At 37.8% G+C, this 23,735-nt stretch overlaps 1 protein-coding gene across 1 annotated transcript in view; it reads left to right on the forward strand.

Moving 5' to 3' along the window:
* Nucleotides 1-243: 243 nt before the first annotated feature.
* ALKAL1 (ALK and LTK ligand 1) overlaps nt 244-23,735 on the forward strand; it is a gene marked incomplete at both ends in the record, with an annotated part of 34,468 nt that continues 10,976 nt past the window's right edge. Inside the window, one exon of the mRNA XM_080338730.1 lies at nt 244-589. Within this exon, the coding sequence (XP_080194856.1) occupies nt 244-589 (346 nt within the window). The remainder of the gene's footprint in view (nt 590-23,735) is intronic.

Raw genomic sequence — 23,735 nt, forward strand, 5'->3', positions numbered from 1 at the left:
AGATCGGGGGCTGGCGAGGAGGTGCAGCGGGGCCAGCCGGAGGCGGCCCGTCGGGTCGCCGCCTCCGTTGCCTCTCCGTGGGGCTTCGCCCGACCAGGCCGTGCGGGAGCAGCGGGCGGGATCCCATCGCCTCCGCACCCGCGGGGGTGCCACCGGGCTCGGCATGGGGGGCGGGCAGGCGGGATGCGGGCCGGGCCCGGCGCTGACTGCCTTCGCTTTCTGCCTCCTCCCAGCGACGCAGAGATGCGAGGGGCGAAGAAACACCAGGCGCTGCCTGCCATCGTGCTCCTGCTGCTGGCCTCGGCCCCGCCGTCGCTGGGAGCCGAGGGCCGGGACGTGCCCGCCGCCGGAGCAGAGCGGGGGGCGCTCCTCGACCTGCTCCTCCAAGCCCTGGGCGACGACGGCCGCCCGCTGCCGCCCCGCCCGCCGCGGCGGGACCGGGTGATCTCCCGGCGGTACAGCGGAGGAGGCTCCCCGCCGCCCGACTCCCGCGCCATCGCCGCTGCCGCCGCCGCCGCCCCCCGGCCGCCCCCGGCCGTCGCCGCTGCCCCACCGCCCCCGCGGCTCTTCGTCGCCGCTCGCCACGGAGGTAAGAGCCACCGCGCTGCCCCGCGCAGGGAACCCAGGGATGCAGTCCCCTCCAGGTCCTGTCTCGGCCGCCTCCTCTGAGGCCCAAGCCCGACGGCTCCTCCATCGCGCCAGCCAGCTGCAGGCAGGAAGGGGCGAGAGGAGGTGCGCTCCCCACGTCCGAGGCGGCAGCCCCCGGGGAAGTTTCTGCCTTTGCTGGGGTCGACCCCCCCTGAGGGCAGCACAGCCCAGCTCCACTCCCCGGCAGTTCAGCTATGGGAGTATGCGAGACACGGGGCAGGAGAGGGTCACTTGGGCTTCAGCACCTGCTGGGAGGTCAGTTGTGGCTGCAGTTGATCGACAATCCCTCTGAGGCAAACCTCTCGAGTTCCCTATGTTGCAACGCAACCAGCATTGAGGGAGCCCCGTTTCTCCCCAAACTTAGGACCGCTCCTCTGATTTGAATAAAGAGGGAAAATGAGTAATCTGAGAGATAGATGCCTGGACTTATTCTTCCTCTTCAACTTGACTGATTCCCATCTGATGCATTTTTCTAGTGTTGCTGGGACAGGTGCAGGAGACCTGGGCTGTGCTGGCCATGGGGGCTCATTTCACCTTTCAGAGGATGCTCAGAATAGGGTAGGGAACCACATCCAGCACTGGCACAGGTCAGGCCTGGCTGTGACAAGCAGATGATATTCACAGACTGTGCTTGGTCAGGAGACCACGCTGCGGGTCACCTCTGCTGCAACTAGTTTTGATACAGAGCCATGCAAAACATTTCCTACTAGAGTGGAGCTGTCTGAGGGCCTTGTGTGGGTTAGAATTGGCCAGTTCAGCAAGAAGGAGATTATAGTGACTGTCTTTTGGCTGTAGAGGGAAATTAGGGAAGCTTGGTTTCTTAGAGATTTGAGTCCCTGGAGGGCTGTGTCCCTTGTGGCGGATGGCTGGTAACAGGTGAAACTGAGATGCAGCTCTCTTAGGTCACACTGGTAGACATACTTTTCTCTGTCCAGTGGTCTAATTTAAAGGAAATTAAACCTCATTTTGGAAAAACTTGAAGCCAGCTGACAAGTTCAGAAGTTAGTAGGTGAGTAACTGATTGGTATGGCAGGCACTTGTACAGTGAGATTGCTGCACAGTCTAAGAAAACTGGACTGAAAAAAAGGACAAATCAAGCAAAAAGGTAGTTAATGTTCTGGCTTTGGAAGCTTCTGCTGAGTGTTATCTGCCCCAAGTACCGAGTAAGGGGTTTTGGTGTTCCAATGAACTTCCAGATATTCCTGCTTTTTCAAAAGCATTAAGTCTCTGGTAGTAAACAGAAAGCTACCCCAAACCAGATTGCTACAGATTTGTCTTCTGACTGGAAAAGATGCTTCTGGTTATCAACATGACTGGTCATGAGTGGTTACTTACTATGGCTTGAATTCTTTGTATGCTGTGAGCAAACCCTCAGTGTACACTTTTCCATGAAAAAAATGTAAAAGGGTCTTTTCAAGGCAGAATACATGAAGCCTTTTCAAGAGAATAAAAGTATAAACCTGAGAGCAACAGTTACTAGTATCAGGTGTCTTGAGGAAAAAGTCTATTTTGGACAACAGTATCTCCCATTTGAGATGTTTACTCCTAACTAATGATTGTATTGAGCTCTGAAATAGAAAGTATAAATATTTCATAATATTTATATAACTTTGAAATGAAATTTTCTTGAATTCATCAGTGCTACACATAATAAGGCTTTGTTTTCTATTAATTGTTAGTTTTAGTAACTATATTGTATGCAAAAGGAGTGAAACTGCTGGACACACTTAGAGAAGTTCTTCAGTTGTCCCTGGTGTAGGTACAGTGTCCAATGGGCAGTCACAAAGGTAGCTTTCTCTCCAGCCTGGAAAGGGCACATCTGCACTTTAAGTAACAGCCAAGTTTTCATATTAATTCAATTTTTTATAAGGTAGAGGAAGGTTACGAATTAGTACCAGTTGTGATGGTGTGAGTTTGTTTTTTGCGGCAGGAAACTGTAACAAAGCTTTTCTTACAAGTCAGCATCTCTTTTCATATAACGCCAGTCACCAACGAATTAACAGCGACTTTTTACCCTGGCTGGTAGTGCCTACCCGAGTGTCAGCCAAGGAGAATGGCTCATCTTCCCATCGGTCACGAAAGGCATTGTTTTAAGCAGAGTACTCAGCCAAGCATTTAAAACTGGAGTTATGTATCTGAGTTGTCTGTTGCTGAAAATCAAACCCAAGTGTCTGATTTAAAAGAAAGCTGAGCAGCTCAATTGCTTCTGTTTGAAACAAAAAGCACCCAGAACAGTGCTGTATAGAAAACAGCATCCAAGAAGCATAATTTCTGTGTGTTTTATCTTTTTTTTTTTTCTGAGGATGCTATTCTGTATTATCAATGAGCTAAATACAAGAGGGCTGAAATATGTGTCCCGTCCTGTTATTTCTCTCAAGACCAGTTTCAGCTTTAGACTAACCACATGATGAGCTAATTCAACTCACTGAGCCACACCTCCCCATACACATTTATTTTGTTTTATTTCATTGTAGGGGCTTAATTAGCTGTTTGCATAGTGAGGAGAGACGGCCTAGAGAGCCACCGAGTGAATTTTAGGAGCAGCACAGGGCAAGTGGCTGCAACACATGACCAAGGGAGAGGTTTGAGAGGGGATGGGACCTCTCTCCTTACTGCAATAGGGACCTGCCTATTTAGCCCAGGCCATAATGGCATCATAAGGTGTCTTCAATGAGGCTGGAAAAGGAAAGGTGAGAGACTAATTGTCAGACATCCTACATGTACCACTCAGTTATAGATACGTAAATAAGATGTAAAAGCAAGAGTGGCTGGTCTGTGATGCCCTGTGTGAATGTGACATGCAGGCAATCCAAGGACAGGTCCTGGGCTAGAGCTGTGTCGTGGGAATAACAGCTACACTCTACTTCATGTAGTTTTCACTGGGGGGCAAAGGGACATGAGAGCACTGAAATAGGATGGACACACAAACCCATCCTGTTGTGTTTGGGCAATGAGCTTCTGTGACCTGCCTGGAAACAACTCTCTAGGTCTTTTTTTTCCCCTTAATAATCAGGGGTATCTTCTGCGTCGTGTGCTTCTTGGCCATATGAAGGTTTCTGTCATGTATCTTGTAGGACCCAGACAGACATTCACATATGCAATAAAGATGCCAGTTTCACCATCACTTTATCAGTCTTAACTTCTTATCCCTTTTATCCCTCCATGTTGAAAAGTCTTATCTCACACAGATCTGTCCCTGTTTTTCTTGGTGACCTGATTAATGAGACTGAGCATTTACTCTGAAGGGTGTATTCAGAAGAAATAATGTATTCTAACTAACCAAAAGCAATCTTCATCTTTAGTAGGATTTCTGGTAGGATGTCACTAAAAATACAAGTTGTTCCTTTGAATTATTGTCTCTAGTGTATCTAGTGGGATTAAATTTTCTGTCACAACAACATCCTTTACTTGCCTGATTTCCATGAAGTTTCTGTGCTTGAGTGTGGTGTTTTGTTGTTTGTGGTTTTTTTCCATTTGTTTGTGTTTTTTATTTGTTTGTTTTGGTTTTTTTTGTTTTGTTTTGTTTTCCACTGAGAAGAGTCTCATAAAGTTTTTAAGCTTACTTATGAAAGCTCCTCAATGGGCAATCTTTTTATAATTATCTTCTATTTCTGATGCGTGTGGCAATTTTTTTTTATGAAGAACCCAAATATGGATTTTTCACAAAGAGAGGATTCAATATCAGGTTATTCTTGAACGTTACATTGGGGCAACTAGAATAGTTTGTCATTCTTCTCAGATTTTCTTTGTTACCTTTATCCAAACACTTTATGAAGAATGAAAATGGCTTCCATGTAATTAAATCTAAATAAGTCTTAGGAAATAAATGTCTGCATTAATTGTTCTTTCCTTACATATTCCACACAACAGTGGAGAAATGGGCTATCTAAAATTACAGGGGGTAAGGGGCTGGAATTTGTCTTTGTGCTGGGGGACCAGCAAGACATTTTAAAACATATTGATTAGTTATTTTTCAAGTATGAAAGAATGAAGATAAATATTGCTCTCGATTTACCAGTATGTTCAAATGAGCCTCCTGAGCCTACCTACTTCAGGTTTAGAATAACATATCTGAGAAGAGAATTTGGCTTGCAAACTATTTGAACTTTGAGGTTAGAGTTAAGAGATCAGTTTTATGCCAAAATTTCTTACAAATCAGCAGAAGAAAACCATAAGTTGTCCCATGACATAGTACTAATTTAACCATTATTCATAATTAGTTAGATTTGAAAGATATGTTTGAGGTTTATTTTAGTTTACAGTTGAATCAAAAACTCGTAACCTTATGTAATGCATAAGAAAAGTTTTGTTCCTTTTACTCAATTAGAAAATCTCCTGTGAGTGTAGTGATAGTTACACCTGGAAGTCCCTAATTCTGCAAGACATACTGTGCCTGATACTAAACTACTTCAGTGCATGTAATTACAGATCTGGAATAAAAAAGGAGACCACTGAGGAATGTAAACCTGGTCTCTAGGAAATTGAAATATGTAGTACAAAATAACACAGAGTTCTCTGTAACAGAGTTCTCTGTAATAGTTATGTTTTGTCAGGTTATTATTCCTACTGATAAAATAGGGGGTGTTTAATTTATTTATTTATTTATTTATTTTAGTATATTGTGTAAAGAGGAATTGCTGGGCATTCAGGAGATTTAAAAGAAGATGAGAGCTAATAAAGATTATATTCTCCAAAATAACATGTTAATAAAAACACACATTACCTGAGAAAGTAGCAAAATAGTGGATAAAATTAATTTAATAGAAGAATAACTGTTATACTAAAAAATTGAAATAAGTTTTGTTGGCTTATAGTAATTATTCCTGATTCCACATCTGAAAGTTTTTGAATAAATTATTTTTACAGTGAAGTTACTGGGTAGGCTTTTCTGGAGAAGAACGAAGCAAATATATTTTGCTTTCAGAGGCTTAATATAATCTATATTCCAAATGGCTAAAGGACTTATTTTTCTTTATTTTTATTGTGATAGACATAATAGGCAAATGAATTATAACTCTGCATATTCAAGATCTAGTAGTTAAAAGAAAATATATTCTCATAAATTAACAAACTTAATGGATCATCAGACATTGCTCCTCTTAGCAGAACATCTATATGGCAGTCTCCATGGGAGAGTGCAACTCGTTTGGGTACTGGAACCAGTTTGGTTGCGACAGGGCACCATGCTGCCTGAGCTAATGGTTACTGAGGCAGGATCGGAGGGGCTGAAAGGCTCTCAGAACACCATGATGCAGAAATATGAACAGTCCCAATGAGTTCTGTGAAAATAATGATGATCTCTGCTGATACCAAGATTAGGTGTCAGTTCTACCCCTAAATTACAAGTAGGCAGGATAAGTTTTTGTTATATAGTACTTCATTTGGGTGAGGAAGAAAAATTACTTTTTATTAAATGTATCAATAGTAATTTGATCTCAAAGCCATCCTTAAATTTTCCAAGTTAATTTCTCCTAAACGAGCTGATATTGGCTACTTTTTAATGACCTGTTACTTACAGTCTCCTGTAAAAAATACATAGTTCCAGACATCAATATGTTTAATTCTGACAAATGCAGACAATGAGCCTTGATTTACTGCCTTTCATTCAGGCCAGCTGTTACTTATCACTAGCATTTCCTTCCAGAAAGTGTTACTTTTGTGTTCCCCAAACTGGAAGATGTCCGTGATCTCAGTGCTTCTAGTTTGAGTACTGACTTTCTTAGTTCCTAATGTAATGATTTCCCAAATGCTGCAGAGTGTATATTCCTTCAACCCTCAGTTCCGTGCAAGTTGTATCCAACTCCTTCATGCTTGTGATGCCTTCATGACCTATAACCCTGCTGCTATATTTCTTTCCTTGAATGCTTGGGTTTCTAAGTGTATTATGTGATGTGCCTTGTAATAGCAATATTGTGTGTTTGGCAAACACAACTGTCAGGCAGTAGAGCTAGGCCACTGAACAGAAGGCATCTGAATTCTAGGATGAGCCAGAAATCTTTCACAATCGAGAATATAAAGCCCATGCACCAACCCTGACAGCTAATGAGTGAGCGAGCAAAGACAACCTACATCTTATCTATAATACATGTTACTTGCATGGAGGGTTAAAATATAAAGAAGTTCATCAGAAGAGTCTTTCAAATAAAAATGGGGCCCTTCTCTCATTTCCATTAATCACAATGTGAACTGAGGGTGCTTGATACCTTACAGTATTGACCTGACACTTTGCGTTCTTGTGGCACATGAAGGGAAAAACCTTATGGAAGTGGAGGATGTTGGACAGCAAACATTTTAGATGGCAGTATGCCATGCTGGGAGTAAGATAGGAGATCAGCATATGGATAAGTTTTTTTTGTTGTTGAGCTATTGCATACAAAAAGTCAATGATGTTTTCTTTATCCAGTATGAGGAGATCTTTTGGGTTTTGTTTTAGTTGTATATCATATTTTTATGAAAAGTGTATTTAGCATTACCAAAGACACAATTACTAATATGCACAGCTCTAGTCTCAGAAAAGTGAATGTCAGAATTTTTGCTGAATTACACCACAATTGGACCTGAAGTGCACCAGGACTCCTCCATATACAGGGGAGTAAATAAAAAGTTTTGTGTCAAAGTAGATCCATGTGCGTAACAGTCTGTAACTCAGGAAATATAGCTTGCATTTTGAATTAGTCTAGCTGTGAGCAAACCAAAGAGTTGATATGTTTCATATTTTTTTTCTTTAGTGTAGACACAATTTGATTGTTCAATCAAAAAAGAATGGTAGGTCTCTGTGTTTTACTGGTTTGTTATTTCAAGTGTAAGTATGCTAGGGAAGGCCTCTGAGAGGTGGGAGAATGGTAGTGCAGAGGTGTAAGTCTTTGCAGTACATTTATTTTTTGGGAAACAGGCTTTAATTTTGAGAACACACTGTTTCATGTCTGGAGATGATTTTGATTTTTAAATATGTACATATACAGGGAGAAAGATTTAAAAATATCAGAAGTGTAATTATCCATATATATACATATATATATAGGTACACACACTCATCTTCTAATTGGTTGGTTTGGGGGGCAATTTGAGGAAGAACCATGTGGTGCTTTGGACCTACACATGATTTGAAAGTCCATTTGAAATGGTATGTAAATGTAGACTGTATTTTCCAAAGTACTTAAAACAGCATGAAAAATATTGCATAGTAGTAATCACTGTGCAAAGCTATAAACAAATCATCATAATCAGTGAGGGACCTGAGGAAGAGACAGCACCTAGGAAAATCACCACTGGAAGGTTGCAAAGGAGAGCCTCGTTCCACATTTAAAGCACATGTAGCGTCACTGTCTGAATTGGAGTAATTTTATTTTTACAGAAGATCTCTTCAAGTGACCAGAAAGTAGTTTGTAGGAGGGGGAAAATATCCCCCTTATTAACACTTATCTGTTTCCTAGAGAACTAAAATTTTCAGTGGTATTCACCTAGTACTTTTCATTGAAGTTAAAAAAAAAAATACTGAAAGGTGAGCAAATTTTATGCTACTGTTTTGTAAGACTTGTTTTAAAACATTCCAAGTAAGTGAACTTTAATAGCCATTGTAAATACCTTCTCTTTCAGAAAAAGCATTCAGCTGATGTTGTACTGATAAATACATATTTTTTGATGATTTGTTGCATACGTTTGATTTTGATGATGAGGGAGAATATTAAATAAATTAAATATTATTAAAGCAGACTGTTAGAAAATAATGTAGTGGTTTGTGAATGTATGCACACATGAGCAGTATTACACAGAGTGAGATGCAATTTTTTTTAGTTGGAAAAATATACATCCTCCGGGACATTTTGTTTGTTTTGACACTTAATCCATTGCATATACTCTCTGACTATGAGACCACAACTGAAACTTAGCTCTGAGGAAGAAAACACTTCAAAACGAAACTTGCAAAATGACCAGAAATCAGGTGAAGACATGATGGAAAGATTTTGCTGGAAAAAGTGTAGCCGATCTCCTGTGTTAGCCTCAGCTGATGGTTAGGCTTTTCTATTCAATTTAAGGATGCATGCTATATTTTGTCACTTGTGGATTAGACATTTCCACTTCAGTGGAAGTCCTACAGGCTATTCATTTGTGTTTGGGGCATTTTTAATGTCAGTTAATTGGAAAACAGTTGCTCCAGTGAGAGAATTGATTAACTATTGATTAGGTACTGAGGGTGGAATTCTTTGTCTCTAGGGTATAAACAAGATTTAACACATGAAGCATCCAAAGGTTTGATTGGTTAGTGATCATTTTTATATTCTCCTATGTTTTATTATGTCTGCTGGGCAAAAAATTATTGATGCGCAATGCTCTACTGATTTTATTAAAACAGCACATAAAAATGTGTTTGTTTAATACAGACTTTAGCATCAATGGAAAATACTGTTTGGAGCTACAAATTGTGGCTACATTTTAATCCTAATATTTTGTTTTTAAAAATACAATTAAAATGGTTACAAAATCAGAAAGCACATATGGTAAGGCACAACTTTACATACTACGAGTATTTAAACTTTTTTTGGTAATCTTTCTTTGTCAATTCAAGTAAATTTATTAGATTACATTTTAGTACATTTTCTTTTACTACATAATTCAGAATCTGCCTCTTTGGCTTGAAGAAAAATATATTTCAAGTTGCATGAGGAAAGCATTTATTGTCATGTTCCTTGCAGATTTTATAAAATTTCAGGAGTAACATGATGCAAATCTAATGAAGGTTTTTCTACTTATGTTTTCCTTTTCATTTGAGATTGTAAAATAAAAGTGAGAAGCAAAATAAAGCCTACTGGAAAGCAGTTAGGCACCATTTTTTCCTTAACCCTTACTCTATGTGATGTCAAGCTATATATGATGTGTTTCTGTAGAAGGAACCTTTGAAATGAAACATTAGGAAATGCATTCTTATCAGTATATGTGGCAGTACTGGATATATGCACTAGATTAGTAAAACCCTTAAATCCCATTGGATTAAAATAGCTGAAGGGATAGCTGTGATGTTATTACTGTAATCATGACAGAGTAATTACTTCTTCTTTGTTAATGACATAGCATGCCTAATGTGAGAGACTTGTCACTGACATTTTAATAATTTACTATGCAGTTTTAATCATATACAAGACTGTTTGCATCTACATACACGTCTATGAACATCATAATAATCTTCTAACTTTGCAAGAAAATAAACTTTGTTCTTTTATGCTATGCTTGGGAATGATTTCAGAAAAATACTTTTATGAATAATTTTTAATTTTGTCGCCATCCAGTACTAGTATAACTGGTGGTTCTCTTATCTCTTGATAAAGGCACAACAGCAAGAGTGTTGTAGCTAAGTGATGGAGCCAGTCCCTTAATTACCATAGAAATGATGACCCACAGCACCTCATGCAGACTGCTGTAGGCATCAGTTTATGCTGGCTTTCAGTTTAGGCTTTGTATCATCTCTGACTGTTTCTCAGCTGCCATGTACAGATTTTTTGCTGTCTTGGAACTGTAATGGACTACATGAGCTTCTGGATGCTTCTGTCAGAATTCCCAGAATCAAGCAGTATAAAACATTAAAAATAGAGTGTATCTATCTCACAATATTGATCCTATCAAGATGCAGACAGGTGTCAGCTACTCTAGAGCCCTAGCAAATTGTATCTGGAGTAGAAAGAGAATGTCTTGTGACATATTTAATCATAGAACTTATCTCGTCTTTATTATTATCTAATTCAGTGTCCTTAGGGTACTGACATCTAGAATGTTTCTGTCTCAGACAGCTATCTTGATTTCTGTGTGGGGTACTGTCCTACAAGAGACAAGGTTCAGTTTATGGAGAAAAAAAAGAAGAGAAAAAAAGAGAAAAAAGAAGAGAAAAAAATGAACATAAAAAGGAAGAGAAAAAAATAAGAGAAAAAGTGTAATCTCTTCACACTTGGCATCAAAGTAGGAATATTTTGTAATATTATGAGAAAGTCGTCTTTCCAAATTTAGCATTAAGATCTTTTAGAGATGAAAGAAAAGAGTTTTCAGATTGACATCCTTATCCTTCTCAGTCAGGTCCACAGAAAAATTGGGCTATTCAACAAAGGAAACTTAGGAAAAACATTTTTAGAACTTTTACAAGGTGGACAAAGACTCATGGCTAAAACAAATCAATATGAGGATTGGTTGTGGTGTCCCGAGAAATCTTCTGGATTGGAAGAAAATCTAGAGCAGGCTAATCACTTCCATTTTATGCTGTGGGCCTAACATCTGAATGGACCTGTTGGTCGGTACTAATTTAGCATAGGATTTGTGCTTCCAATTATTAGATCATAAATCCCCAAGTTTGCATGTAAAGTTAATACATTGATTTCCTCCTTTTATTCAGCAAAAAGACAGTTTTCCAGATGTCAGGCAATTTTCAGACTTTCAGAAAAGTGATTACTACAAAATAAATAATTTGTGTTGGATAAGACCTTCACAGGCACAGCAAATTTAAGACCTAGATGTATTGCTCATGAACAAGGTAAGTGCATCACTTGCATGGTGGTGTTTTGACATGTGTACGTACATGACTCAGCTGCATGGGAATATAGAGGATCCCTTATCTAAGCTGCAGTCAGGCCTTTCAAAATCCTGAGAGCAGATCCATATTGCACATTTATACTAAAGTCCACTGACCCAGACACGAGCAGAACCTTCAGAGAAGTTTTGCTGCTGCTTCTTTACTTCTGTCTGGGATAATTATTCCTTTCTTGTCAGAGCAAGGAGTGAAACAAGGAGTAAATATGGAGATTAAATAATACTAACAGGATAAATGTTATCTTAAAATAGACAGAAATCCTCTTGAATATTGAGGGTAACAGTTCATTTTCTCTGCAGTTACACTCTCCAAGTACCAGAATACTATAACAGGGAGAGTAGTAGTGAAAAATAGAAAAACATTAAACTTGCTTTCTCCCAGGATATGGAAAGTGTTTTCTGGTTTTTATTTAAGGCCAACACTTTCTGTTCAACCCATTTTGGCCCACTGAAATGTATGGTTTGCCTGTATTTTACATCTGGTTTTGATCCTCAAATATAAGCTCTCCAGTATCAGTTATGTCTAAATAGCTCACTATCTTTAATGCATTTATATGTCACACTCAAATAAAACATTTTGATCCCCATTATCATTGATAAAATGTCTCCTTATGTAACTGTGAGAGGGTAAAGTGACCTTAGCCTGAGTATAAACATTGCATATGTTCACTGGGAACACCTTTAAGATGGCAGTTTAGAATAAAGTACTTATAAGGGAGAAACCGTGTATTATTAATCTATTATGATAGTTCTGAATCTGTTCTAATTTGGAAAGAAATAGAAACATTTCTAAAATAAGTACAGGAAATGTAAAGCACAATTAAACATTAGCATTTGCACAGCAATCAACCTGGAGCCTATTCATATTTCAAAAAGAGCAGGGTCTAATTAAGCTCTGGCAAACTCAGTTCTATTTCCTTTCACTTCGATAGAGTTTGCCTATGTTTATCACTACTGAGTTTGTCTTGTATGCAGTCAAGCACGTCATCAGTTTCATTCAAACGATTTGACGATTTCATATATTGCTTTTGATGTATTGCAGCTGTTCTTGTGTTTAATTTATGCAAATATTCTAGAATCTACATTTATTAGCAGCCATGATAGCTAAAACAGAATACTTGCATACAGAGCTGCAGAATTCCAAGGAGTGAATTTCCTCTTCAGATTTATCAGTGTGTAGTCTCTATATCTCATTCTAAGAGTGGTTCTGCCTTCAGTCAAGAGCTCTCCAATAACTTTCCAGGTGTAATTTGGAGTTTCTGGATTCAGACAAAATATCTGCCTTGATAGTTTAATGATTTCAAATAGCTGATAGATGAATGAATGGAAATTGTTATCTGTTACAGAAAAAAACAAAACAAAACAAAAACCAAAACCAAAACCTATGAATAGGAAAAGATAGTTTCAGTAAATAATGCCTTGAATAGTTTGTTCAGTCTCACCTATATCTCTCATTATTTTCAGTGAATTATATTTTTGTAGTTTGATGAACAATTAGTATTGTAATACATCTTTCCTCTTGGAAAGAGTGAAGTACGTATTCACAGCTTAGTATTCAAAATAATGAGGGTTTCATAATGCCATACATTTTCCTATTTGAATTGTTCAAGGGATAACCTAACGTGCTTATTAGAATCTCTTAGAAAAAAAAAAAAAGAGCTCTTTTGCATAAAGTCATGCATCAGGTCTATAATTGTTATTTTGCTTTTCAAAATAGATATGTATTTCAGTGTTTTCCATGTTCACATCTGACAGAGGAGAAAAGAAGAAAAAGTGTGCTTTTGAATTATACATGTGTGTGGTGCTGTTCAAGAGGCCCGCCATGCAAAGCATAGTTGCTAAATGCTTTTTTATATTTCTTTTTCAAATGTAACACTTGTCAGAATATGTGAATCTAGATCTATATGCATTCCAGTTCTAACTGTTTTCTAGAGTGCTCACTAATAATAATAGCAGAAAAGTAATCATATATACTACATTTGGCTTATTCCTTGATCCCACAGCATATTCTGATGGAAACAGGGATTTACAGAGAGGAAACAAAAAGAAAGCCATGCTTCTTAATGTTCTTTTGCAAAACAAATATAAAGGTCTCCACAGGCAAGGATTAACTAATACAAATATGCTTTCTGAGCAGCTATTGAAGAATTAGTAATAAACATTATTATAGCTGAGTTCAAGATATTCAACCTTGTAAATATATCCTGTTATGATTTCATTACGGTTGGCTGAAGCCTTAGGAGAAGCCAATGTTTCAACCTCTTTGTTCCAGTCTTAATGAATTATTGGAAAATGGCTGATTAGAAAGCATTGAATCAGAAGGGGCCACTGCATTCTGAATGTTAGACTCTTTGATGTTGTTTACCTCCCAGGTTGAGTCATTTCCTTGGCCAAAAATCTTAATACACAGCTGTGGACCTGCTTTGCTGGGCCATTGTATCATGGTGCACGTCTGGAAGTCAAATGTGCTAGGTAGCCATTTACTGAACATTGTAAGTCTTCATTGAAGCTCAGACCTTAGAAGAGGAGCTTTCCGTTCCAGAGAGCTCCAGATTTTAGGTAGTGAAACATGAGCACAGGCATAAGGGATTAGGATGTGAGTCCATCTCGAGACTAGAGTCGAATCCTTCACCAATTCCTTAAGGAAGTAAACATATTCAAAGGAGTGGATGGAGTATGAGTAATTGGTGTTATCTTCATGGTGTTGTTCCACTGCGATTCACATTTTCTAGCATATCAGTTCCACTCTGCGATGTTGCCTAAAGTAAACTCAAATAAGAGCAGCAATAATCTACATCCCGTGTTTTTAATCTCCATTAAACTAGTGTCATTTAAAGATTTTATCATTGGGTACATCACCTAAAATAATGTAAAAGCATCAGCCATTAATCACAAGGTTCCCCACTCAGGTGATGGTCAACAAATATGCTAATCAAACTTGTTTGTTTGTTTGTTTGTTTGTTTGTTTACTTGAACATGTCTTTGATGTACCCCTTAACACAGCCTCTGCTCTCTTGGGGTGGAGAGGAGGGTTTAAAAAGATGTCTGGCTTGAATTGAGGGTCTTTCCTTTAAGGATGACCTTGCAACATGGTTAAATTCTTAAGCATGGCCTTCACAGATAGGACTGACCTATAGTTTAAGGGTTCAGAGCATTTGAGATGTCTCATTGGTAACATGCCTTGGACAGGTCCTCAACTGTGTGTCCTCTGAAATACCACAGAAGAAGCATCATAGCAGACTATGTTTTCACCTTAGTTACAACAGCCTCTGGACTAAAATTAATCAGATAGCTTTAATTTGAAGAGTTAAGGATTTAAAGAGTTAAGTTTAGTTAATTTAAGTTTAATTTGAAGAGTTAAGGCTAAGAATATTTGAAGCATGGTAATGAGGGTTCTAACTAAACCTCTTTTGTATAAGAAGATGGCAAAGGTTCAGGGTGGAAAAGAGGAGGAAATAACATGAAAGTTGGTTTTGCCAGACAGGTAGAGACTTACTCATGCTGGGAGAATCTCCAGCTGGGAAAATCCACAGTTGTTATAGCCTTTGTGCCACCAGAATAGAAAAAAAGGGTTGGCTCAGTGAAGAGAATCTGGCTCAGAGAACTTAAAATAAATATCAGATGTCAGAGCTGTGACTTAATTGTTTAGCTAAGTAGATCATGTGAATTACACACAGATTGAGGACCTGTTTTTGCTTCTATTGAAACCAAGGAGAACAGAATCAGGCCATACTCTCCTTCCAGTGTCTTTCAGCTCTCAAAATTATATTATTTAAGTGTCTGACAGTTCCTAGAATAATTTCTTGTACCAGACGGGAATCCAGAGAGCTGCTTGTACTCAACTGCTTTATGTTTTACTGTAGACATAAACTAAGACTCTAAACAGAATGCATTTTATTAGTTGCTGTTGATTTTTATTTCAAAATTTGACATTGAAACAATGGCTGCTGTGACTCTAAGCATGGAAACTGGAACTCTGGGTTTAGATATTGGTTTCTGACAGTAGCCAATTTCAAAGACATATACTGAGATGTACATATATTTTCCTCCTTTTAATGTAGTCTCAGATTACAGCTCTGACAATCTCAGAATAAGACTTGTGCTTCATCTCAAAGATATGAGCTTAAAAATATCCCCTTGAAAAACTGTGTTTCTGAAAGCTTTAGAACTTTATAGAAAAAATTTATTTATTTCTTCCTTAATGAACATAGAAGAGATGTTTGTTACCTGTATGAATAAATTAAAACATTTTTCCTTTATAATTACATTATTGCATATTTCCTTTAGCATTTTAAAATTTTCAATTAAATAAATTTTAAAAAACTTTAATCATGAAGGATTTGCAGGGCTGAGGAAACTATCAGAAGAAAGGCAGCATCAGTTGAAAACTTGAAAGGATTGTTTAGCTATAAACAAAATTAAATTACCTGGAGCTGACTGACAATCTGACATGCATCAAGAAAGATTTTTGGAGAAGTCTTCAACTGTGCAATTTAAAGTACATTTCCATTACCTGGCTAAGAGCCTTCAAGTAGTTCTACTGACAGAGTGAAATACTGGTAGACAAGTGACAGAAAGAAAAATGTTTGGAAAGATCTACAGCCAATTTGGAGACTGACGTATTTCTACAGATTCTGGCTGGATGATGAATGACTGTTGATACAGCATGGAACTGATGACATTATAAATGAACGGAGCACAGAGAAACTACTTAATATCATATTTCTGGACATACTTGGAAGGTACTGATATTCTGATTTTGATAGGGCAGTTTTTATGTGCTGTTTTCTGCATTCACACCATAGAGGGCATCAGAGAGTGGCAAATACCTCTGTCCTATGGCCAGCCAGGGTTCAGACTCTTCAAGCCCATGATGATAATAATACCATTACTGCTGTCCATCAACCAGCAACAAGGTGAGATTTCTTTTTCTAAGAAATGAAAGTAGTGTCTGAGGACTTAGTGAGCAATTACTTTCCCTTCAGAAATTATGAGTTAAGCAAAGAAAAATCAAAGTTTGAGGAACAGAGGAGGAATATAATATTACCAGTGTTGAAAACCCTGAATAGTTTACCATAGGCAAAGCTATCCTCCCCATTCCCTGTCTGCCTATCTTGACACTTCAGGCATGATTAAATGCTTTTTCTGTAGCTCAAGTGAGTTAGCCCCCTCCAGTCTCAGGTTATGTCCTTCCCACAGTTCAGTGCCCAGGCTCAGAGGAGCCAACTCTAGGGATAATCTGTTGCCCTTAAGAGGGTGTTGAACTGGAGGCTGGCAACTCCTTTTAGGCTGTAAATAGTCATTGCTCTGCTGAGGTAGAAAGGCCTCCCTGGAATTACTGTTCATGCTGTTAGTTGTCTTCATAGCAACGATCACTGCTAACTATTCCTGTCACTCTCAGTTCCCACTCACAGCTCAGCGGTAACCAGCCAAGACAAGGAGGCCAAGTGGAAGACAAGGGAGGGGAGAAGGCGAAGTGCAATGGCTGGGCAAGAGCAGGGCATGGGCAGGGACGAGCAGGGGCAGCAGCTGGTTGGGTCCTTCCTGTGGATATGAACAGGTCTTTATTACCCTCCCATGACTGGGACAATGGTAGACAAGGGATAATAGGATAATGGAAATGGGTAAGGGGTAATGGGTTAAAATTGGAACACAAGAGGTTCCACTTAAATTTGAGAAGAAACTTCTTCACAGTGAGGGTGACAGAACACTGGAACAGGCTGCCCAGGGAGGTTGCAGAGTCTCCTTCTTTGGAGACATTCAAAACCCACCTGGACACATCCCTGTGTAGCCTCATCTAGGTGTTCCTGTTCCGGCAGGGGGATTGGACAAGATGATCTTTTACGGTCCCTTCCAATCCTTAACATTCTGTGATTCTATGATTCTGTGACTGTGATTCTGTGACCTTTTCTGCTTCTAATACTACTGGAAGGACTTAGTTAAAAATTGTTTTCCTCCATAGCTTGTGAAGAAATGACCTAGGGATGTGTGAAGGTAGGAATGATAACTGTATGTCCTTATCCCGTGCCTTGTATCCTGCATAGGTGTTACAAGTGATACAAGATGAACACCAAATCATAGAATCATAGAATAGTTCAGGTTGGAAGGGACCTTCAAAGGTCATCTAGTCCATCCCCCCTCTAATGAGCAGGGGGATCTTCAAGTAGACCTGGTTGCTCAGAACCCTGTCCAGCCTGGCCTGGAATGTTTCCAGGGATGAGGCGTCTACCATCTCTCCAGGCACCCTCATTGTAAAAAATACCTTCTTCATGTGTAGAATGTTTCCATGCCTCTTTCTCCTACTTTTGTTCTATTGCTTCCAGATGTGTTTTCCAGCCTCCTCCCTGGTACTGTCACACGTTCTTTCACTTTTGTACAATACAGTAATGTGGATCACAAGGAGTGGGAAACCGAGACAAGATGAACAGTTGTGGTGTCTCAAAGATGGTCCTCACAGTACAGTTCAAGTCAGAAAGTTGTGTTATAAAGGAAAGAACTTCTGTATCCTTCCCAAGAAGCAGCATAGTAAAATGAAAAAGAGCAAACTCAAGTAAAATTATTATGTATTTGCTTCATTTCCTCTCACTGTTTTGATTTTGTGAAAGTCTTTTTGAAGGATTTCTTTCACCTGAAGCACAAAAAAGTCTAGAGACAAAAGTTTGTCTCAGAGTACTTCGTGTCACTTCACTTCACTTGCATGAAAGAAGGCAGACCTCCCACAGGTTGTGCTTGTGAAGGGACTGTGTTGGCAAGAGTAACATGATACTAGCTGTAATGGCACAGGAGCTTTGACCTGAACACTCTACTTTGATTATGTCCTGTGAGATGAAATAGAAAAGTACAAGGGTTGTGGGACTAAAGGTCTCACTTCAATGAAAAAGAGGACAAACTTCAGTTTCATTCACTTCCTACCACAGATGAATGGAGAGAAAACTGCAGCACTGTAGAAAATGTAGAATACAAATGAGCACAAATTTAGAATACAAATGAGCACATAATGCCTTCTGAGGCAGCATCACAATTGTAGTTCTGGAGTTTTGAAAAAATCAAAAAAAGTGAGCTGTTTTAAAATTATCTGTCTTGTGATATACACCAATGTTTAGTTACTTTTCCTGAAAACATCAGTGGTTTACAATCTGAAACATCAAAAAAGGAGCTAGATAATGGACATTATCTTCATAAAAGCTAGCTGAATCAATAGGATGTTACTTATGGATTTACTCTGTGTTAGAAATGAGGCAAGGAGCTTGAGACATTCAATTTCTAATTCCATGTACTCCTTCATAATGTAGTAATGAATAAATTGAATTAATTCCCAAACTAACTCCATTTAATGATTTGCAATAAACAAAGAATGAGGAAGTTAGCCATAAGATACTATAGCAAACAAACGTATTTCTTCTCAGGGTAAAAGAGCACTTTTTGCATGGCTCATTGTCATATATTTACAAGTTTGCATAGTGTTTAGGTAACACTTAACGTTTAATCAAAAGGACTCCGTAGGGGAATGAGCAGTAGGGATTCCAGGAGAAATTCCTCTCTCTTAGGTGCTCATAGGCCATGATCCAATGGGGATAAGAGCACATAGAACATAACTCAGATAGTTTTTGTTGAATTAAAGCTAGTATTTCAGAGTTAGAAATATGGCTGGAACCTATTTGATTTATTAAATCCAGCCATCTGCTATTTCAGGCAACAAGTCCTACCATCTTGTTCATAACCTTTTCAAAGAACTGGAATGTGCCTAGCTAAATGTAAGACTTGTCTTGCCCATTTATCAGTTAGCAGAGATAAAAAATATCACTTTCTTCTTGAAGAAAGGTTCAAGTCACATTACTCTTGCTTTTTTGTGTTGCTGTTTATATTATATTATACTATAGTATGTACAGAACCTTAGTGTTGATAAAGCTTACTGCCCCATCACTCAAATAAAGGCTATAATTCCAAATGAAATCAAATGTCTAAAGTTAGTCATCTGTTTTTTTGGTACTCACCTGAGGGTCTCTGTAATAACAATACAGCTGAAAAATATTTGTGTCCAAAATCTCTTCTATATTTCCCTTGCAATTACATTAATGGGGTGTTGATGAGTGAGGGGGACTACACAGGCATCAGTGAGAGTGGAATTTGACTCCAGTCACTCTAAAAAGGCAGCACTTTAACTATTTCAAGACTATTTTTAGAAATCTTAAAAAAAAAAAAAAAAAAAAAGAATAAAAGTGTTCCATTCCATACAAAGGATGAAGAACTAGAAATACGAAATACTTCAAATCTGCTCCAAACTCTGGTGCACAGATGACAATCCATCAGACAAATATTATGAGGACACATATAGCTCTACAGACAAAAGTAAGGCATGCTGAATCAGGAGAGCAGTATGCCTTTACTCTTTAAATACTGTTTAATGTGTTAATTTTCTCACTTCACTATGGTTTGGAGAAAATATTCCTACCTGTTTTTATCATCAGTTTTAGGAAGCCCTTTGTATGATACTATGTGCATTTTTAACATGTTCAGTGTTTGCAATGCTGCAGTTTTGATAGAACATAATAGTTACTCTCCTGTGAATGCAATGTGAATATTAATCTCCCTGGGTTTAAGGGAGCAACTGATGTAGATAAGGATGAGTAAGAGAGATGTGACATAGGTGAATAGAGACTCGGTGATAAGAATGAGTGGTTGGCACTACATGTGATGTATTGGCAGAGGGAAGAGGGGAAAAAAATAGAAACTGTGACTGCATGTCTGGCTGAGCTTTAGAAGCTGGTGCTTCCTTTTATGCCCATCTTTAACGCATTTAGGAATTACTCTGCCACTTGCCAGTGGTGACTGACATGCTAAACTTTATCAGCCATAATGAAAGCAGACCCTGTTAGGATTTTGCTTTGGAGTATTTCTAAACTGATTGATGTCACCGTCCAATTTATTGCTCAAGTTCCTGATGAATGTTACAGAATACAGACTCTCAAGTTTACGTATGTAACATCAGATATTGTATTCATAACTAAAGTTGGGAGAACTTGAGGATATATCAATTACTCAGCATTTAAAAGGAGTATTATTTGCCATGCTCATATAAGAAAAATATTACTGGAATGAATATCAGGGAAAATAAACAGTCACTAGTTTCAGTATCCTTAGAAGCACTGTTTCAGATCTGGACAAGGAAATAAGCATGGAAGCATTTATTTAATATGGGAGCAGAACTAGCATTTTAGGACTTGACTAATGAGGTACAGTCACATATCGCAGTGTGCATTCCAAATATTCTCTATAAATAACGTTAAAGTAGTGAACAAAGGTTTTATGGAGAGCAAATAAATCCAAAGAGATTAGAATATGGTTTATGTTTAGTCTTGGAGAAGCAGAAGATAAATTGACCAAGTCATTAATTATAAATTCTTGATTGCATTCTACTGTAACCCTTAAGCTCTAGAGTACACTTCATATTGCAAGAACATTAGATGGAGTAAATGGGAAGCCTAGTAAACTCCAGTCACAAAGCAGAAAGGTATTCATGAGTATATTCAGCATAGTCCACATTCAGCAGATGGCAGTGGTATGCAGTTGCAGATTAATTCAGGATTGTCTCTTGAGCAAACGGTTTCATCTCTGTGAATCCAAGCACTTGGATTTGGAGATATATTTGAGGTGCTTTTTTTCAGAAAATACTAAGATACCAGATAATTTTTCAACTGCGAGGGCAGACAGTGGTAGAAAATGCAAAAAATTTTGCTAATTTATTGTAATCTTCATTACACAGTACTTGGAAAAGTCTGGTAAGTTTTGTATTTCAAGCAGTGGTGTTACATACAGGAAGGAATGTATCTGCCTGGAGCATTGACTCATTTTCCATCTAGGCCTTGTGGAACTTAGTATGTACACATTGCAATCTCAAAATAAAAGTATTCAGTAAGTGGGAACTGTGTGTCTTACTTAACAGAGGTAATAATACAGTGACATCTCAGAGTCCTGCACACAGAAATAGATATTTTCCCTTGTCTAAAGGAATGAATTGCAAATCTATTGGGGGAAAGCAGGGGGGGGGTGTGTGTATAAGCAGACAAATTGTTAAGAAATAATCAGAAATTATTTTTAGTTTTTAATTATGGAAAACAGGAAGAAAAATAAGAAAATAAAAGCTGAAATACAGTTTATGTGGTAGAAACCACAGATGAAGAGGCTAAGACAATTAAATTACGTCATTTAAGTAGATATTTTGTCATCTGGCAGGTATTTAAAAAACAAATAATATAAAATGTTTAATGATGTATGATTTTAATGATGAAAGGGGTTGCTCTCTGTTGCACAAAGCAATGTTTTTTCTTGCCTCCCTATGGGAAACTGCAATAGGAAAAACATTAAATATATCAGTCTGTGAACTGAGTTGTAACAGAACCACAAATTTCTCCTAAGGACTTCCAGCACTCTTGGACAGACCCCAGAATCAACTGGTGGTCCCAAGTAAGGAGTACAAAGGTCACATATTTTCAATAAAGAACTGCATATTCTGTGTCTCTTCTGTATCAGACACCACGTGAGAATCCAGAGAAATATTACCATGTATATTAATATGGCTATTGTTTGTGGAACAAAAAGTAATACCTTTCTTGTAGCAATGAAATAACAGCATTAAAAAAATAGCATTTCCAGCACAGTCAAAGCTGCTGGAAACCCTCAGCTTTGAAGATGAGAACCTTTTCTAGCCATGGGCCTAGAAGTAAGAGTTTCATGCAATCTGGTCACAGCTGAAGTATGACAGTAAAAGTAGGAAACTAAGAGCTTTTAATTGGCCCAGGGTACTGAAGAAACTGCGTGCTTGATGCTCCATTCATTCACAGGATGTTTTACTGTATGATTCCCATGTGTGAGATTCTAGTCAAAAGCTTACGCTTTATTCAACATCATATGATGCACTTATCAAAGTAAACATTACAATTTTTTTTTCTCTGCTAGGGTGTCTTATGTTTGCACAGTTTTCTATTGTAATTCTTGATTTTGAGCAAAACTTGTTTTTTGTTTTTTGGTTTTTTTTAATCTGAGTCTGTACATCTCTTCCTAACATTTGTAGAAATTATTACATATATAAATTAAGACATTTAGAGGAAAGATGGTTTGGGTCATTAAGGTTTCCAAATGTGTATATATATTTAATACAATGCTTTTGTAAAGATTTTATGGACTTTTAAGACTATCATACTGAGGGTACTTTCATCCTGGCACTGCAACGTCATTCCATTCGCTCATCTTTCTAGTATATCACTTTACGTAGGTATTTTTATCTTGTTTTGATCTAGTTTAATGTCTGTTGCCTAAGTTCTTTTGATAATTTGTCAGTTTCTTTATGTATTTACATTTGAAAGATTTTACTATCCCTTTTATCACCATACATTTTATTTTTACATAAACTGAATCCTTCTTGACATGGCTGGATGTATGCAAACCTACTACTACTAGTGTTTCACCTTGTAATATTGTCAGAATAGACAAGAGTTGTCCTGTTTAGGCACTGTGGAGTGTTTCTAGTAAAGATAAGCTCCATCCAAATAAATGGGACTCGTCTATATAGGTGCTCGAGACAGTTTTGCTGGCAGTGTTCAAATATTTGTAGAAGCATGATATTTCTACCACTGCAAGATTTATTCCTACACTATGAACAAATATAGCCTTTCTTTAAGTTGAAGCTTTGGATAATTTTGTCCTTCAAAATGTCACTTTTATTTAAAACTTTATTAACATATACTGTGTTGTAAGCAGTTTCATGACATGAAATCACCACCAAAAAAAAAAAAAATCACATTATTTTCATGCCAAAACAACATTTTTAGAAGCCTACATTCAGGTTTAGAACACAAGAGTCAGCTGCATCTTACTGCTGACGGTTTTCTTCTGCTATTTTACAGGTAGAAAGAAGAAAATACACAACAATACATTTGTTTTCTAAATGCCATAGTTATAAAATATCTTCAAACACAATATAAGGAAATTAAGATTTTCATGAGATTGTGCATGTGATAGTTGTATAAAATTTAGATAAATCTATACTAGTCTTGTAAAAATTGTTTTTAAGTTTGGTAATGCAAGACCTGCTGAAATGTATTGCCTTGTATTAATATTAATTCAGCTTGAAAATGATTATGAAGTAAGAAAAAATATGAATGAGAAGAATAAAAAGCAAAGTAAGAAGTATAGTTCTAGAGAATGGCCCTTTCTAAAGAATAGACAGTTACATTAACTCAAAATGGCTTTACCAGAGTGAATAAAACAAGAGAACAGGACCATATTACCATTGTAAGATATAAGATATATTGTCATTGCTATTTACTGTATCTTGGACTAAGCATTATATTGGAAACAAACTTCTGTGAGATTATAATAATCTGAACTTCCTAATTTTGTTAAGTTATTGAAATGCAGAACAACATAAAATCAAGAAAAGCCTGTTATTCCATCATGTAACATGATGCTTCAAGGAATGTTGTACTATGTAATTCTGAATTAAGATATGTGAATATTCT

Source organism: Nesoenas mayeri, assembly GCF_963082525.1.
Source record: "Nesoenas mayeri genome assembly, chromosome: 2".
In the NCBI taxonomy this organism is placed as follows: Eukaryota; Metazoa; Chordata; class Aves; order Columbiformes; family Columbidae; genus Nesoenas; species Nesoenas mayeri.